At 41.2% G+C, this 18,849-nt stretch overlaps 2 protein-coding genes across 6 annotated transcripts in view; one reads left to right on the top strand and one right to left on the bottom strand.

Moving 5' to 3' along the window:
- Positions 1-5,544, top strand: part of XRRA1 (X-ray radiation resistance associated 1) — a 127,071-nt gene extending 121,527 nt beyond the window's left edge. Inside the window, exon 21 of the transcript XR_014814652.1 lies at positions 4,964-5,544. The gene's annotated coding sequence lies outside the window, so the exon portion shown is untranslated. The remainder of the gene's footprint in view (positions 1-4,963) is intronic.
- Positions 1-18,849, bottom strand: part of RNF169 (ring finger protein 169) — a 136,158-nt gene that overhangs the window by 13,188 nt on the left and 104,121 nt on the right. For 4 of the 5 annotated variants that reach the window (XM_084975219.1, XM_084975220.1, XM_021062507.2 and 1 more), the window contains 2 exons: positions 17,502-17,648; positions 11,119-11,237 (listed from right to left, as the gene is read on the bottom strand). In XM_084975219.1, the coding sequence (XP_084831345.1) occupies positions 11,119-11,237; positions 17,502-17,648 (266 nt within the window). The remainder of the gene's footprint in view (positions 1-11,118; positions 11,238-17,501; positions 17,649-18,849) is intronic. The other variant, XM_084975222.1, reaches the window with a different exon arrangement.

Raw genomic sequence — 18,849 nt, 5'->3', positions numbered from 1 at the left:
TCTATTTCGTTCAGGTTATCTAATCTGTTGGCGTAAAATTGTTCACAGTATTTTCTTTTTTATATTTTTATTTATTTTTTTGTCTTTTTGCTATTTCTTTGGGCCGCTCCCGCGGCATATGGAGATTCCCAGGCTAGGGGTCGAATCGGAGCTGTAGCCACCAGCCTACGCCAGAGCCACAGCAATGCAGGATCCGAGCCGCGTCTGCCACCTACACCACAGCTCACGGCAACGCCGGAGCGTCAACCCACTGAGCAAGGGCAGGGACCGAACCCGCATCCTCATGGTTCCTAGTTGGATTCGTTAACCACTGCGCCACGACGGGAACTCCCACAGTATTCTTTTACAATCCTTTTTTACTTCTATGGGTCAGTTAGCAATGGCCCCATTTTCCTTCCTGATTTTGCATGTTCTCCCTTTTTTCTTCATCAATCCATCTAAAGGTTTGTCAGTTTTGGCGATCTTTCTGAAAAACCAACTTTTGCTTCCTCTATTTCATTTATCTTCACTATGATCTTTATTATTTCCTTCCTTTTGCTTGATATGTGTTTAGTTCACTCTTCTTTTTCTGGTTTGTCAAAAGATTACATTATTTGAGGTTTTTTTTCTTTTTTAGTGTAGGCATTTACAGACATCCCTTTCCTTCTAATCACTGCTCTTACTGCAGCCCAGAAGCTTTAGTTGTTGGTTTTCTTTCTTTCCTCTTAAAGAATTTAAAAATTTATCTTATGATTACTTTTTGGCCTACTGATTTTTAAAGAATGTGTTTGTTTAACTTCTACATATTTGTGCATTTTTCAATTTTCCTTCTGTTACTGATTTCTAGCTTCATACCACTGTGGTCAAAAAAAGATATTTTACATATTCCAATCTATTCAGATTTACTGAGACTTACTTTAGGGTCTAACATGTGGTCTATTGTGGAGAATGTCCCATGTGTGCTATAAAAGAAAGTGTGTTCAGTTGTTGGTCAGAGTGCTCTATGTACGTTAGGTCTTGTTGGTACACAGTTTTATGCAGGTCTTCTATAGCCTTTGTTTACCTTTCATCGTTGAAAGTGGGTATTAAAGTCTCCAATTATTAATATTAAAATGTCTATTACTCTCTTCAGTTCTGTCAGTTTCTGCTTTACATATTTTATGGATCCATTATTACGTGTGTATGTCTTTACAGCTGTCATTCCATCTTCTAGTGGAATGACTCTTTTCTCATTATCCAGTGCCCTCTTTGTCTCTTGTAATAATTGTCCTAAAGTCTACATTGCTGGACATTGTATAACTACTCTAGTTTTCTTTTGGTCACTGTTTGCATCTTTCACTTTCAACCTCTTTCTGTCTCTGGATCTAAAGTGAGTCTCAGTATATATTTGGATCATATTTATTTTATAAAAATCCATTCTGCCACTTTCTGCCTTTTAATTGGAGAGTTTAATTCACTTACATTAATTTACTTACTGATAAGGAAGGACTTCTGCCATTTTCCTATTGTTTTCCATACCCCCTATACCTTTTGTGTGCCACAATGCCTCCAGCAATGCCTTCTTCTGTGTCAGATATCTCCCAGTGTACCAATTTTATTTCCTTTTTCCTTCTTTAAGGATATATATTTTATTTTCTCAGTGGTTGCCCTGGGGAAAACTATTAACATCTTAATGTTTTAAATTAATACCAACTTAATTTTTTTTTGATAGGCAAGAAATAGATTTAATTAAGATAGGATGACGCTTGTGAGAGATGCCAGCAGGCAGGCACAGAAGCTCTCCCATCTTAATTTTCAACAGCATACATAATCTTTACCTCCCTTATTTTGTTATTGTAACACAGAGAGTTGAAAATATCATGTAAACCATAAACATAACATATAGATATTATTACTGAACTATTTGGTCAAGTTAAGAGGCTTCAAGCTGGCTAAGGATAGTTAAGAGCAGAGAACTTGATAATGTTCTTAAGATGTAAGAGCTCAAACCATACCTTCACTAAAAAATAGGGGAAGTAACTACTCCCTTCACCTTTGTGCCCATCCATTTCTATATTCCCAAGCCCTAACACAGTGCCTGGCATATATTGGACATACTCAATAAATTTCTTTTTTTTTTTTTTTTTTTGTCTTTTTGCCTTTTCTAGGGCTGCTCCTACGGAATAAGGAGGTTCCCAGGTTAGGGGTCTAATCTGAGCTACAGCCGCCATCCTACGCCAGAGCCACAGCAACTCGGGATCCGAGCCACATCTGCAAGGTGCACCACAGCTCATGGCAATGCCGGATCCTTAACCCACTGAGCAAGGCCAGGGATCGAACCTGCAACCTCATGGTTCCTAGTTGGATTCGTTAACCACTGCACCACAAGGGGAACTCCTCAATAAATTTCTTATAAATGAATAAAAATATGTACAAAAATGCCTATCTACTCTTTAAGGAAAGGAAATTTCAGCATTTATTAGGAATCTATTATCTGTCAGGCATTGTGTACATGGTTTAAATATACTGTATCTTATCTAATCCATATAGAAACCCTGTAAGTATCAGCATCCTCAATTTACAAAGAACTGAGGCAAGTGACTTTTCCCGGGTCCCACAGCTGATGCCAACCAAGGTTTAAATCTGTATGTCCAAGATTCTACGGTTGTGCTCTTTCTATCGCAGCATTCCCACCTTATATCCTACTCTACTCTGCCACAGAACAGACCCAGCACGTCCAGGGAGGCTCTTGCTTCCAAACACATAATGAAGTCATAAACAAGAGAAAGCAGCATTGTCTGAAAAGGCAACCAGCTTAAAATTTCCACTGCCAAGAGACCAGATGGTTTCTGGGATGTCTAGTTAAGCTAAAAATACCAACAACCACAATGAATCTGACTTACAAACAGAGAAAAGGAGGAACAGCCAGTGTAAACATGCAGCTGGAAAGCTAGAAAATTTAGTGCTTATAAAACACTGCTTAAAGAGCTTTCAAATGGTAATACAGGATGTCAAACATCAGACAGCTCATGTTCCTGACTGCCCGCCATCCCTCTCTCTTCTCTCACCCACCCGCACCACATTAGTTTCCTAATCGAGCGCGCAGGTCTGGCCGAGCTGAGTCTCACCAAGACGCTACATGCTGGACAGGATCCTCCTCCCAGCCCCTAGCCTGAGAAACGGGCAAGAGTCTGCTACAATCCTTCCCTTGTTTACTTATTACGGGGTTACCTGTCCCGTGTACACAAGCATTCTTTATTAAAAGTGTACAACTGAATGATTTTTAGTATATTCACAGAGTTGTTTACCCATCATCAGATCTTTAGTCCCTTTCCACCACCTCATAAGGAACCTCACACCCTTTAGCTGTCACTCCTAAACCCTGCCTTCTCCTCCAGTCTAAGCAACCACTGATCTACTTTCTGTTTCTACATAGTTGCCCATTCAGGACATACACTAGTACTTGCTGATGGACAGGGACACTGGCTCCACAGCTGTGTTTCAAAAGGCCTAGCATCATGAAAAAGGATTGAAGTACCCTCAAACAATGGGATAATGTCACAAACTTGTATTTTTTTAGAATAAGGTAGGTTATAAATTATTAAACAAACAGAGGCAAGGGAGCTTCCTGTGCAAAGGCAGATCATTTCAAGACACAGATCCAAGCACAGAGCCTTCTGTCACAGGTAGCAGGGCACAGGTTTGGAGTCAGAGAGACTGGGGTTCCAGGTCCATCTCTGTCACCTACTGAGGTGAGACGTTCTGGAGAGAGTGACTTAACTTCTTTGAACTGTATTTTCCTTACCTGAAAATGGACAATAATGTTATAAACCTTACAGGATTAACCTAAGAACGAAAGGAAATGAGGTATGTAAAGTAGCAAACGTGGCAGGAAGCCCTAGGAAAAAGGTGGGTCCCTGATGCCACCCTTACCATCCTGCTGGGCCCCTCTGAAACGACCAAGGTATTTCTATTTTAGTCTGGCAGAGGGATTACTGACACCTCTAAAACCTGCTCCTCAAGGTCCGCTTCTTCCTTTTCCAGCCATACTCCAGACTTTTAACAAGGTTGGTCCTCTTAACCAGCTCATCCACTTGTTTTCATTCTCTTATCCGTCCCCCAACACACACACACACACACACACACACACACACACACACACACACGATCTGCTCCAAGCCATCATCAAGCCTTGCTGTGGTTTCTTTCAAATCACTACCTCATTTTCTCTCTCAGAGTCTCCTTTATGTTACTGTTTGGACTATTCCCCACATAAAACTTGCTAATTCTAATCCCGGGATTTTTACAGACTCTCTGACTGCCCCTGCCTCTTCATGCCCTGGCCACATTCCTCCACCCTTTAAAACTCTGCTCTCAGCCACCTGGACACTTCGATTTTAGAGGTGAAAAGAATCTTGAGAAACCACTCGGTAAAGTCCCCTGCCCAGCAACAGGTAGGGCGCAACAACTTGCATTTTGCATGAGACAGAAGGAGGTCAACTGACTTGACTTAAGCTCACCCCACTTCCCTAAACCCCCCTAGACAGGCTTCCCTACCCTCACTTCCCTGGTTTGCCTCCTTTATGGATTCTAGTCCTCCAGCATCATGTCATTTATGCGTCTGGTATCTGTTAACTGAAAGCATCTGTATTTTCATTTGTTCGTTTTGACACCAGAGGAACAAGTCTGCATATTTCAATTCACTGCAGCACTGGGAGTGACCGGGTGTGCTGGTACCACTGCTGAGTCTGCGCTCGGTCTCCGTCTCCCCTTGCGCACGTGCGCGCGTGTATACACACACACACACACACACAGCCCTTAGAGTGAGCACACACACTTCATGCAAGGAGCCTTTGGCAGGTCGGAGCTCTCTGATGAGGCGCCTTTGTCCGGGTCACTAGCCTTGAGCCAGGCACCCCTGCTCTCCTCGGCTCCGGGCCTAGCAGCCCTTTTACACCTTGTGGTCACACAATGCCTTTGGCTAAACTGTTGGTTCTTTCCGTAGATGGAAGATGTGGAAATGAAGAATAAGTAATTACCCGAGGACGAGACCTTTTCCTAGCTTCCCCTTTGGTGAGCTCAGGAACGAACTGTGCGAACAAGAGAGCATTTAAGAAAAATCACAAGAAGATGACCAGCCTGCACACACAGTGGGGGACGGCGAAGGCTCTGGCCTTACTCATCTCAGCGATTAACCAAGATCACGTCCCCTTTTCCCTTTAAAAACTTTCACGGCTGAGCAGAACCTTCCGAAGCGTTTTGGAGGGAATACTGAGTCTACTGTCTCCTCAGATGGCTGGCATTTTTTTTTTCCCCCCACAGCTGCAGCTGAGGGATAGGGAAGTTTCCAGGCTAGGGGTTGAAACAGAGCTGCAGCTGGGGCCTACACCACAGCCATGGCAACACCGGATCCAAGCTGCATCTGCAACCTATGACACAGCTTTCGGCAACGCTGGATCCTTAACCCACTGAGTGAGGCCAGGGATCAAACCTGCATCCTCAAGACGACAATGTCAGGTCCTTAACTGGCTGAGCCACAATGGAACTCCCAGCATTTGGATAAAAAGCTACCTTCCTCTCTACTAACACTTGTCTGTCTGATTGATTCTCTCTCTCTCTCTCTCTCGTACTGTTTTTCGAGTGGTGAGCGGAAGGACTTGAGTTCGGTAATATTCATGTCTCTTTTTGCTGTACCCCACTCCGAACTACAGACTCAGCCTTAAAGTATTTAGACACTAGAAAACAAAATAATGTAGCTTATCTCCACTTAATTAAGGCTTAATTATTACTCAGTAGAACACAGATTTTTCTTTTACAAAATCTATACAAAGGATCATGATGAGTTGTTGCTAATGCATTAACGGGCCAAAGGCAACCATAAGGTAGAAAAGCTTAATGAATGAAGTCCCTAGGACCCCTCCCTTAAATCCCACATCAATCCTACGGAGTCTAGTCTAAAACACAGCCCCAGACAACCTGTTTCCTCTCTAGCGCCCAGAGTCCTCTCTCCTAAAGACCCTGTGCTGCAAGTCTGACAATCAGTTCTGACAAAGACCCTTACCTACCCACAAGCTAGCTTTTCAAACATTCCACACTTATTTATTGAGCCTCTGCTACGTGCCAGGCACTGTACTAGGTACTGTGAATGCAATGGTGAACAAGATTTTATCCCTGCTTGCAAAAGATTTAAAATCCAGGGGGGTAGTTGCCGTTGTGGCGCAGTGGGTTAATGACCTAGCTTGTCTCTGTGGAAGTGCCAGTTCAATCCCCAGCCCTGCACAGTGGATTAGGGATCTGGTGTTGCTGCAACTGTGGCAGAGGTTGCGGCTCGGGCTCAGATTCAACCCCTGGCCCAGGAACTTCCATATGCTGTAGATGTGACCAAAAAAGGAAAAAGAAAAATCCAGTGGGAAATGCACATGAGGGCCTATATGAGGGTCATGGGGGACAGAAGGGGGGAGCGGAAGGAGCCAAGAGACCGCAGTTCTAACTCAGCGTCCTGCTACTCTAGCAGTCTAGAATTTGGCAAGCCACGTTTCCTTGCTGGGCTTTATTTAGTCTTCTCATCCATACAACAATGGATCTAGGTAAGACAATATTTAAGGTCCTTTTCAGCTCTAAGAGTTCTAAAGGACGATAACAACAAAAGAGCAGCAACAATACTCACTGAAGCCTTATCGTGTGCCAGAAATATCACCAGGCACCATTAACTTAAGATACTTTTGGGAGTTCTCATCGTGGCTCAGCGGTGAACGAACTTGACTAGCATCCATGAGGACGAGGGTCTGAGCCGTGGCCTCGCTCAGTGGGTTAAGGATTAGGCATTGCCGTGAGCTGTGGTGCACGCCAGCAGCTGTAGCTCCGATTCAACCCCTAGACTGGGAACCTCCACATGCTGCTAGAGTAGCCCTAAAAAGCAAAAAGAGAGACAGAGAAGAATAACAAAAATTATTTTTTAAATTATAGGTCATGTTGGAAAGCTGTGATGACCGAATTGAAAACTCTGTCATAATCCCAAACTTCCTGATAGCCAAAGCAAAGAGGAAAAACACAACCGGATGTGTAGCTCTTAGAAAGGACACTGGCCCAACAGAGAAAAATTTTCCAGATTGAGCTTTTAGAATAATTCGCAACCAGGTGTTTTGTTGGATTCTTCTAGTAGTGAAGAGGGGATGAGGAACGAAGGGAAATAAATTTAAACAAACCAACCAGATTAATTCTTTTAAATGAGCATATGTTTTATGATTAACGTAGAAATGACCTTGGGTCAACTATTATTCTATCTGCCTATCTGGAAAAAGTTTCATTTTCAAAGGGCTGTAGAACTGTATTAATGTGCTCAAAAGGCCTCTTGGCTTTTGAATTTTTCAAATGAAAACAGGCTGAGCTGCTGGCCAGACTCAGCCAGAATCTATTGATGGATTTCTTCCAAAGTAATCAGCCTACCAGGCTTACCCACTCTATAACTTTCAAGTTTTTAGGCTTAAGAAACAAAAGTTTATAAAGTTGATAAGAAAAATAAATGCAAATTAATTTGACTTTAATACAGTTGTAAAAAATTCTGAAGGTTTTTCATATAAACTCTCTTTAGGAAATGAACTTGCAGAGAAAACCTATCCTTTTGCTGTTGCTTAGCAGATAGTAAAAAAAAAATGCATTTGAAATATCTCCAAACTATTAACAATGCTAATTCTTTTCTTATTGTCATAAAATATATATATATAAAACATAAAAATTATCATTTTAACCATTTTAAATTTATAGGCACATTGCTATACAATCATCACCACACTAACTCCTTTTTTTTTCATGGCTGTACCCACGGCACATGGAAGTTCCTGGGCCAGGGACTGAGTCCGAACTGAAGCTGTGACCTATGCTGTAGCTGTAGCAATGCCAGATCCTTTAACCCACTGCACCAAGCCAGGGATCAAACACACACCCCTGCAGTGACCCAAGTTGCTGCAGTCCGATTCTTAACCCACTGCACCACAGCACGAACTCTACTTTTTTAATATATCTACTGCTTCATCTCATTGTCAGCACTCACAACCCCACACTGTTTTCCTAAAAATCATTTAGAATTGAGACTTAATATTTCCTTATCTAAGGAGTGAAACATGTTGACTAAATAAGAGATGCAATTCGCCGTATTACCATACTAAATTTTCTAACCTAAGGTTCCCATAACATCAACAAGTTATTTCCTACAAAGAAACCCTACCAACCAGATCTAATTAGCTGTTTTAATAACTATACTCATAATTGAACTCAACCCATAACTTTGGCTATTTGGAAAAGAAAAATGCTGAAATCCAGAAATACATACTGCTGACTGCAAATATATATATATTTGCCATATATATATATATGCCATTCCTGAAGCATGCAGAAGTTCCTGGGCCAGGAATTGTACCCATGCCACATCTGTAACCAGAGCCACAGCAGTGACCACACTGGATCCTTAACCCACTGAGCCACCAGGAAACTCTTGCAAATATTTCTTTTTTTTTTTTTTTTTTTTTTTTTGGCTTTTTTTGCTATTTCTTGGGCCGCTCCCGCGGCATATGGAGATTCCCAGGCTAGGGGTCTAATTGGAGCAGTAGCCACCAGCCTACACCACAGCCACAGCAACGCAGGATCTGAGCCGCGTCTGCAACCTACACCACAGCTCACGGCAACGCCAGATCCTTAACCCACTGAGCAAGGGCAGGGACCGAACCTGCAACCTCATGGTTCCTAGTCGGATTCGTTAACCACTGCGCCACGACGGGAACTCCTGCAAATATTTCTTAATGATAACATGTTAAGTGAATATTTTCCTATAAATTAATCCCTTTGTGACTCAGTGTTATAAAAAAGGGCAAAGATGGGCCAAGGAGCAGGAAAAGAAGATATATTACAGATATTCCAGAGCCATATATAACCAAAAGCACAACCCTTCTGAGGAGGGGTAAGAATATTGGGTTACAGGTAAATGAGCTTGGGCTTCAAAGGGCACACCTGCTTTTTCCAAACTGTGTTCCACAGAATGTAACTTTGAAAATTTAAAGAGCTATTCCATTGGAGACATAGAAAAAAACAGTTCAAGAGGTAACTTCATTTGGCAAATATTGAGTAATTAAATGAAAGGTTTTTTTTTTCTTCAGAAAAAAAAAGCCACACCCTTCTATACAGACCACATTTTGCCCCTTTAGAGAAAAATTTTCTAGGTTCCTTGCTAGGCATTTCTAAGTAATGACATATTAAACTTACACCCACTTTAAAAGAGTGAATTAACAAGGGTACAGACTGGAATGGTAATAAGTAATTCATCTGTCCAATGTCCACGCCAATTAATTGGGGCAACATGGCCTTCACGTAATATTTGAATTTCAATAAAATTTTCTTTTTTCCAAGTCATTTCAAATTATGAGATGTTAATTAATTAAGCAGAGATTGCCTAAAGCAACATCTAGGTGTTTCAGTGGGTATTTATTGTGACTTGATTGGAATTAATGACACGATCTTTTTTTTCTTCTCAGTAGACCCCTATTATAATCATTAAGATAGACCTACTATAAATGGAGAAAAATCCACATACACATTCAGCCATTGACAATTGTTAGCCAAGCAATCTGGAATTTTTTTTACCTTCAGAGGGTATCTATAGTTCAAGCTCATAAGCACAAAGCAAGAGTTTCAACATCACCGTAAATGGTTAAGTACGCTGGCTTACATCTCACTTTTTGGGTCCTAATTACATCCATCAAGCTTCAGGGGCTAAAATACAGTGGCTGTTCCACAAATGCCAAATGAATGAAAAAATATTCTAGGAAAGGGCATTCCTGAAAGAAGGAGTTACCATCACCTACAGAAGGGGAGGCATTTAAGGGAAGGAGAGGTTTTGTGAATTTTACTCACAGGAATAACAGGAAAACCAGACTATTCCAAGAGAATGTATACAAAAAGGATTCAGACGTAAAACCATCAGGGATGCAATACCATGAACTTTACAACATTCTTAAACTTAGCAGCTTTTTTGTCATATTTATTAGTGACTAGCAAGGAAAAGGGTCCAGGTCCATAGGAATAGCAAGAAAGAGACCCACTTCGTCGTGCTGTGTGTGCGAAGAAAGAAAAGCACCCGAGACGGAGTTCCCGTCATGGCACAACAGAAATGAATGCAACTAATAACCATGAGGTTGCGGGTTTGATCCCTGGCCTTGCACTGTGGATTAAGGATCAGGCGTTGCCGCGAGCTGTGGTGTAGGCTGCAGACATGGCTTGGATCCTGCATTGCCGTGGCTGTGGTGTAGGCCTGCAGCTGTAGCCCTGATTATACCCCTAGCCTGGGAACCTCCATATGCCACAGGAGCAGCCCTAAAAAAAAGAAAAAGAAAAAAACAAAGGAAAAAGCAAAGGAAAAGCACCCTAGAAATAAGGGTGAGTAATGCCAGCTTTAAACCAAAAAAGGTAACAAAATGGGGTAAAGATGGTGTCTTTTCATACTAAAACAGACAGCATGGCCCGTAGGAGCTCTCCACAAAATGTCTGTTGAATTCTTTTGAATAAATGATTCCTTCCAACCTTCTTCCCTTCTTTCATTTCTTCTCTTCTTTTCCCATATCTTCTCTCCCCGCCTCCCTCCCTTCCTTCACCGAGCGCTTCTTTATTCCTCCATCACCCAACATCCATCCAACTCCTCCCGCCTTTCCCCCTCGGGGCCTTCAAAAGTCTGAATGGTCAAGAGACTGCTTGACCAGGGTCTTAACCCCCTTGAAACCGCTCAAGACATATATTTACTTCTAGGCACTGAAAATAAAATCAGCTCTGGCCTCGGGTTCCTACTAAAGGAAAAAGTCCACAGAGAGAATCCATGGAAAATCCACTGTCAGCTGAAGAAGTCTTGGTAGTTTCCTCCCGGGACAGAAAGTTCCACTCTGCAGCAGAGCGATTAGACAATCCTACCGTGAGGATACCAGGAGTGGGTAAATTTTACTTTTCTTTAAAAGTTCAGGTCAGCCCCTTGTTCCTAATCCATATTTGAAAACCAGTCCCCCCTTCTCCCCACTCCCACCTCCCCAAAGGAGCTACAACAGGTACGTTTGCTTCCCCAGTCCCCTTGTCTCATACCCCAAAATGAAAAAACCCTGAGTGAGTTCAGAATCAGTCTCTTACCCTGCCAGGAAAGCTAAGGAGTAGGAGCTGTTCTTGGAAACAAATGCCGACCGGTGTGTCTGTATCATCTTGCCTCGGGAAGGTTCTTCATTCTCTGAATCTGAGAGACGTGCAGGACACTGGCAGGAGACAAGGGAGACAACACTGTCCATTTGGGGTTCCCATGGAATCCCCCATCAGCACTGTTCAGAGCTATTACATGCCACTTCTCTCGGAGTTCCAATCTATCTCGGAGAGCCCCATCTAGATAGCCTCAATATAGCTCACACTTCATGTATCCAAAATCACACTCAGTATTTCTCTTCTCTAAGCCCCTCTACCAACCCAGCTGGAAGCCTCAATGACATCCATCATCTTTCCTTTCCTTTCTTCGAAGTCACAACAACATTTCTACAGAGGTTTTTAAGCACCCCAACACATCCAAATATTTTACTTACTCTTCCCAGTAAGAAGGGATTACTACCTGTCTTTTACAGATGGCGAACTGAGGCTCAGAGAAGTTACTGTGCCTACGACGGTGGAGTTCATGCGTAGCTAACTAACACTGGTACTGAGATCCAGAGCGTCCACCTCCGGAGCGCCCCCACGGTATTTCTCCTCTGCTCCTCTCCACTCCTGGAAGGTCCCTCCGATTTCACTCTTCTCACGTATGCTCGTGTTCACTGCCTCTCCTTAGATTCTCATCCTCTCCGACCTTGACTGCTTCAATAATCTACTCATAGGTCTTGCTCTCTAGCTTTTCTTTCCTCCAATCCCCTCCACACTGTCAAGCACACAGAATCCCACCTCTTCGCTGCTTAACTGTTGGTGACTTCAGGATAAGTCCAATCATCTTCACAAACCTTCACAAAGATCTAACCTTTCACAGTTTTTCTCCGCACAGGGAACTCCTTGAGCTCTAGGACCATCAAGCTACTTTTACTCTCCACAGGTACCATCACGGTCTTTCAAAACCCCTTTTCTTTTGGGCCTGCCATGTGTCCCTCTGCCTAAGAGTCTCCTTCCACACTCTTTGTCTGCCTATAAAATACTCATTGGCCTTTCAGAGGCATCTTAAATATTACTTTCTCTGCAAGGGCTTCCAAAAAAACCCTTAGATTAGCTTTCTGCATCTGGCTGATACCCATTCACCTATCTTCATTTTATTTTAGAGTCTCTCTCTCTCTCTCTCTCTTTTTTTTTTTTTTTTTTTTTTTGATCTTTTTGTATTTTCTAGGGCCGCACTTGCGGTACATGGAGGTTCCCAGGCTAGAGGTCTAATCGGAGCTGTGATGTAGGTCACAGACATGGCTCGGATCCCGTACTGCTATGGCTGTGGCGTAGGCCAGATCCTTAACCCACTGAGCGTGGCCAGGGATCGAACCCACAACCTCATGGTTCCTAGTCGGATTTGTTAACCACTGAACCACAACAGGAATTCCTAGAGTCTCTTTTTGAGTCTTTTCTTTTCTTTTCTTTTTTTTTGGCCATGCCCACATGATGTAGAAGTTCCTGGGTCAAAGATCGAACCCAAGCCACAGCAGCAAAAAGGCCAGATCCTTAACCTACCAGGCCACCAGGGAACCCCTCTTTTTGAATCTTTAAATTTATGTTTGAAGTTTCTTTTAAATATGCCTTTTGCATACAACACATCATGAGGATTTGCTCATGATTCAATATGAGTCTTCCTTTGAGGGGGAGCCACTAACCACACTGACCTGCAGCTTCTTTAGGAGTCTAACTTCTGCTTTAGACAATAAACTCTGTGAAAGAAGGTCACCACCTTTTCTTTAAACCTCTAAAACCTTTGCAGAGTAGATAAACAGAAAAATGTCTAATGATGAAGCAGTCATCTGACGACTAAAGGACCATCGAAGTTAGAGTTGAGACAGAGGCACGTAAAGCTTTGTATGGCTCAGAGTACCTTGTATTCCTTAAATGCTTTGTTATTCTCTAACCTTGACAGGCAGATATAGACTATGTTTCCTAACAACCTTTGAGAAAGGGTTGAAGGATTATAATTTACAGAGAAGCTTTTCAATTTTGTGGGGTTCTCACTCCTTAGGAACCCTTCACACAAACTATTTGCTGGAAAAACTTTAATAGCACTAACCTATTATCAAATTTTCTGGGGGAAAAGAAAAGGCTTTGACATCAATGGACTCAACAAGGGATAAATAACGGTAATTTCTGTTTATTTAGGTCTTTGTTATGTAATCAATTCAGCACCAAGTAAAAGCATGCTCAAATCCCAGCCCTGTTACTGAGCTCGCATTGTCACTGTAGGTTAGTTGCTTCATCTTTCTGAGCCTCAGTTTCTCATCTATAAAATTAAGAATACTCTACTACATATATTGTGATAAACCATTAAAAGCATATAATACCTTAGTTAACAAGTAGTAAGTGCTCAACAAAAGACAGATTTTGTTTATATCAATTTAAATGCTATTCATCTTTTAAGAAAAAACTTTACCATTATAATAGATACATGCCAGGTCCCTTTTGATTATTGAAAATAAATATACATTATTATAAATAAATAATTATGTAAACAGAAGGCACCCCCATCTCCAATCCCTCTGTTTCTACCCCCACGAAAGCTGTAGCCATAAGATAGGAAAATATTTACTTCTCATCTTTAACTGTGGATAAAAATAAGCCTATAAGAACTATGGATTCCTAAAATGGAAATCTGTGAAGTGATTTTTTTAAAATTTGTACGTAAAAAAAATTAAAAGAATGATAATACCCAGAGTTGGCAAAAGAGGAAATTAGTTTCGCACATCTGTTTACTGCTGGTGGGAGTATAACTATATATAAACTTCCCGGAGGTCAATAAAGAATAAATACCAAAAAGTCTTTAAAAGTACACTCCTTTCTATCTGGTCATTCCACTTCTAGTAGTTTATTCTAAGGACCTAATGAGACAAGTAGATTTCATCACTGTGGTGGTCTAAGATAGTAAAATATCAACAGGAGATTAATTAAATGAATTGATTACATAAATTCTGCAGTAAAGAAGAATTAGCAGGCCACTAAATAATTATATGGGATTCCTGAAGTTCCCGTTGTGGCTCAGCGGAAACGAAGCCAACTAGCATCCATGAGGATGCGGATTTGATCCCTGGCCCTGCAGAGTGGGTTAAGGATCTGGCGATTTGCTCACTGCCACAAGCTACAGTGTAGGTCACAGACACAGCTCAGATCTGGCATTGCTGTGGCCACGGCTGCAGCTCTGATTCAACCCCTAGCCTAGGAACACCCGCAGACCTAAAAAAAAAAAAAAATGTGGGATTCTTTATTTACACGGAAAGACATCCATGACTTAAAACTTATTTAAAATGTTTATAAAACAGTGTACATACTGACTTACATTTCTGAAAAGGAAAACTATGTTTTACACACACGCATACTCACACATGCAAGTCTAGACGGACGTTTACAGGGATTATCTCCAGGTTGTGGGATGACGAGCCATTTTTCACGTTCAGCTTTAAAATCTTTGGTATGACTATAACTGTCTCACCAAATTGTTCTCTAACAATTTGCATTATTATTGGTATTAACTGTACCATAACAAATATAAGAAATTAAACATTGTGCCTAATTTATTTCCATTCCTTTTTTTTTTTTTTTTGTCTTTTTAGGGCCGAACCTTCGGCATATGGAGGCTCCCAGGCTAGGGGTCTAATCGGAGCTACAGCTGCCGGCCTACACCACAGCCACAGCAACACCAGATTCTTAACCCACTGAGCGAGGCCAGAGATCGAACCTGCAACCTCATGGTTTCAGCGGATTCATTTCCACCACGCCGCGACAGGAACTCCTTATTTCCATTCTGAATAAAAGATAACTGCTTCCAGAGTAAGCATTCCTCCTTCTATTTGAATGCAACTTGATTAACATATATCAAACACTTGTGATATGCAAGGTACTATGGGGGATTTAAAACAGGTTAAGATGAATTTCCTATACCCTACAAATTTACAAATCAAGTAGAGACATATAAACACACAAATAACTATAACATAAGGAAAAATGAAATAAGCCCTATAAAAGTTACAAAGTGGGGGGAGGAAAGTTGAGGAGGAGAAAGAGAGAATGGATGATGGGAATAGAGAAGTAGGTGAGGAATCCCTATAGGTTTCAGGAAGGTGACAGCTTTTGAACTGGACATGGAAAGATAAATAGCCTTTCGATAGGTAAGGTCAGTGGCATTTCAATGAGATGAAATGCAAGAGCAAAGATTCTCAGGAGGGCAAGCATAGATTATACATTTGAGGAAAAGCAAACAGCTCTGTTCTCTAGAGTTTGGGGATGTAAGCAAGGATGGAAAGATACGCTAGAATAATTCTAAGGACCTCAATGTTGGTGGGAAGAGTTCTCATTTAACTCCACTGGAAAAAGGGAGCCGCTAAGGTTTTTGGAGCAGGTGGGTGAAATAATCAGTCCACCTCTAATCATAATATTCTCTCTATAAAATATAATCCTTCAGCTGGCGTTCCCCTGAGACCAATTTGAATGTGTCTTGACTAAACTAAATGAAATTATTTGTTTAACATCAACATTTCTTAAGACGTATTTAAAGCTAAATTAGCATAATTTGAAAGTCCTCAAAAATATAAAAGCAAACAGAGAAAAAGGTAAAAATGACAAAAATCTAAAACTTGAAGTGTTCATAGATCCAACTTTACGTATTTTTGCATCGAAAATTTTGCCAAGTTGGCTACTGCCAATCAGAATTTTTACTTACTGATTCAAGATTAAATTTCAGGTTGATACAATTAATTTCTATTTCAAAGACTGAAGTGGCAGAGGAAAAAATAATTAGAGCAATTTCCCATTCTTCTTATGAATTAATGCTAGAGATAGTTCCCGGAGGAAACCTGGATCTGGCAAAGTCAGAGACAGCAGGTCCTTTCTCTCAAAGGACCATGTAAAGATTAAGTTCTCTCTGCCAAGAATGGCTTGTTCTGAAAAGAAATGCCCTTCTGGGTTATTTTCCTTGGGGACTCTAGTGGACAGTCCTGCTGGAGTGAAGAGGCAGAATCTGCAGTCTTTAGAGACCAAGACCACAAATAACTGGGGCTATGAGAACATACACTGCGTGCCCGAGACTGTCATAGATTTTGTTCTCGCCTTCCTTCTTTCACAGCTCCCAAGAAGAGAGCACTGAGAATACACAAGCATTTCATGTTTGTTAAACTGAAGCTTTTATAAGGTGGGAATGAAAATGGTTGTTTTTAACAATAATTTTAAAGCAACAATTATTATTACAACTGGAATCAAAAAGCCCTACATATATGCCGAGAGTCAGTAAATACTACCAATCCAAGAAACTTAAGTAATCTCAATTTTTGAAGTTCCTGAAATACTAACGAGCCTGAATCACAAAATGTTTTAACAGATACGACTCTAAAGGTATGTTAAGTACATATAGCAAGTAATAGAAGATGTCTGACCCAATATGAATTACTCAAGAAAAAAAAAACACCTCAATTGTAATCATCCATTAAGCATAATTAATGGGTCCTCCAAAGTGCTTTCTTATATTAGTTAAATACACCATTTACAACCTTTCCAATAATTTGCTTCTTAAATAAGTAATGAAAAAATTCAGGCAAGATTTGGCCAATTAGAAGTCTATTAGGTTAAGTTTAAACTAAGTATCTAATCTAATATTGAGGACCTACCTTGCAAATAGAACTGTGTTCCTTACAGCATTATGAGGAGCAAAAGGAAATAAAATAAAAGCTTTAAAAGGAAATCTAGTTGAGAATATAACACACACAGAACTCAAATGTCAAACAGCAATACACAGGAGCTCCTGTCGTGGCTCAGAAGAAATGAATCTGACTAGGAACCATGAGGTTGCGGGTTCGATCCCTGGCCTCGCTCAGTGGGTTAAGGATCCTACATTGCTATGAGCTATGGTGTAGGTCACAGACGTGGCTCACAGCTCGGATCCTGGGTTGCTGTGGCTGTGGTGTAGGCTGGCGGCTACAGCTCCGATTAGACCCCTAGCCTGGGAACCTCCATATGCCGCAGGTGCATCCCTAAAAAGACAAAAACAAAAACGAAAACAAAAAAAACTCCAACACATACATCAAAATGACAAAGTAGGCATAAAACTTGCCACACGGGGTATACTACACTAGGGTTTTCCTCTCGTTCACCTTTTCTCCCCACTGTTCCCCTTAATCTTTCCACAAGTCTTTCTGCCCCATTCATAAATCACTTTCTCCAGCTCTCAGCAGATGCTAAAGTTCTTCACTGCTCTTGAGCTGCACAGTCAAGACTGTTCCTGTTCACCAGCATAGGTTTTTCACATCCATCAGATCCATGTCACTTGGGCCAAGTGCTGATTTTAAGGCAGGTGTCCATCAGAAAGGTGACCTACTTACACGCTCCAGATTTGTCTTCAGTACTGATGGCTCATCTCTTTTTTTCTGCTCATCCATTTTCTTTTTTCCTATTTCTGTGTCCTCTGGTAACAGCTTGTGAATTGGATCCTCAGAGGTTTTCTCCTCTTGTAACTTTTCTTCTTTTAGCTAAAAATACAAATCACACCAAAGAGTAAAGTTTTAGGCAACTACAGACTTAAAAACATCTTTTACTAAGTAGGCTTTTAGTACAAACAGGGAAGTTTTGAGACTTTTTCTTACTGGATATTAAGCCCTCTTAATTTTTAAGTAAGTCGACTTTTACTTGACTCTTGCCAAATATTTGCTTCATGGCTAAAGATTTAACTGCTCTGCATTCTTGAGCAATATGAAATCATAAAAGCTAAGATAACAACATAATCAAAAATAAAGTTTATTCACTTGGCCAAAAAAGGCTGAACCTAAAAACTTCCCTTGTTCCCATAAACCAGTTACAACTGCATTGGACCAGAAGAACAGCAAAGATGCAGTCCACGGAGGGTCAGAGAAGTTGGGCTGGGCAAGGTAAGTCTCTGGGCCTACCGGCAACAGAAAAAAAGGGGCTGGTCACAGTTCCAGTGCCCGACCGTTTGTGCTGTTACCTTGTGATCCACAGGACATGCCAAGGTACAGGGTCTACAAGGACATTTAAGGCAGACTGAAATGCTCCTCACTTGGGGGAGGCGGCACGGCGTTATGAAAAACCCGGGTTCTAGTGGTTCTGTCACCTAGTTATTAGCTATACGATCTGGGGCCAGTGAACCTTCACATGGTCACCTACTAAACTGGGCTCATGTTACTTTGCAGAGATTGTTTTAAGAAGTAAATTCAGTAATAGTTTAAAGTACTTAGTGTAGCATCTTGCTATATACTTATATAATATCAAGAGTTCTCTTTTCTAACCTCTTTATGCTCTTTTTTTTTTTTTTTTTTATGGCCAGACCACGGGATATGGAAGTTCCAGGCCTAGGCGTCGAATCAGAGCTACAAGAGCAGGCTTACACCACAGCCACCACAACACCACCGTCTGTGCTGTTACCTTGTGAGCCACAGGATATGGATCACAGCTTGCAGCACCACCGGATACTTAACCCTCAGAATGAGGCCACAGATCGAACCCACATACTCATGGACACTATGTTGGGTTCTTAACCCGCTGAGTCACAATGGGAACTCCTATTCTCTTTTCATTGCTTGAGATGTTAAGGAAATTTAAATGATATAATGTTCATGAAAGCAATCTGAGGCCACTAATATTTTTAATCATACCTGTAAAAAAATAAAGCTGAAGAACAAATAAATACATTTCATTGGCTATTGACTCAGGGTT

Source organism: Sus scrofa, chromosome 9 (genome assembly GCF_054392235.1).
Source record: "Sus scrofa isolate SSC_HxYL_T2T_F1_AM1 chromosome 9, Sscrofa_HxYL_maternal_Yorkshire_Landrace_v2.0, whole genome shotgun sequence".
In the NCBI taxonomy this organism is placed as follows: Eukaryota; Metazoa; Chordata; class Mammalia; order Artiodactyla; family Suidae; genus Sus; species Sus scrofa.
Note: the sequence above shows the minus strand (reverse complement) of the source record. Positions and strands in the feature narration are given on the sequence as shown.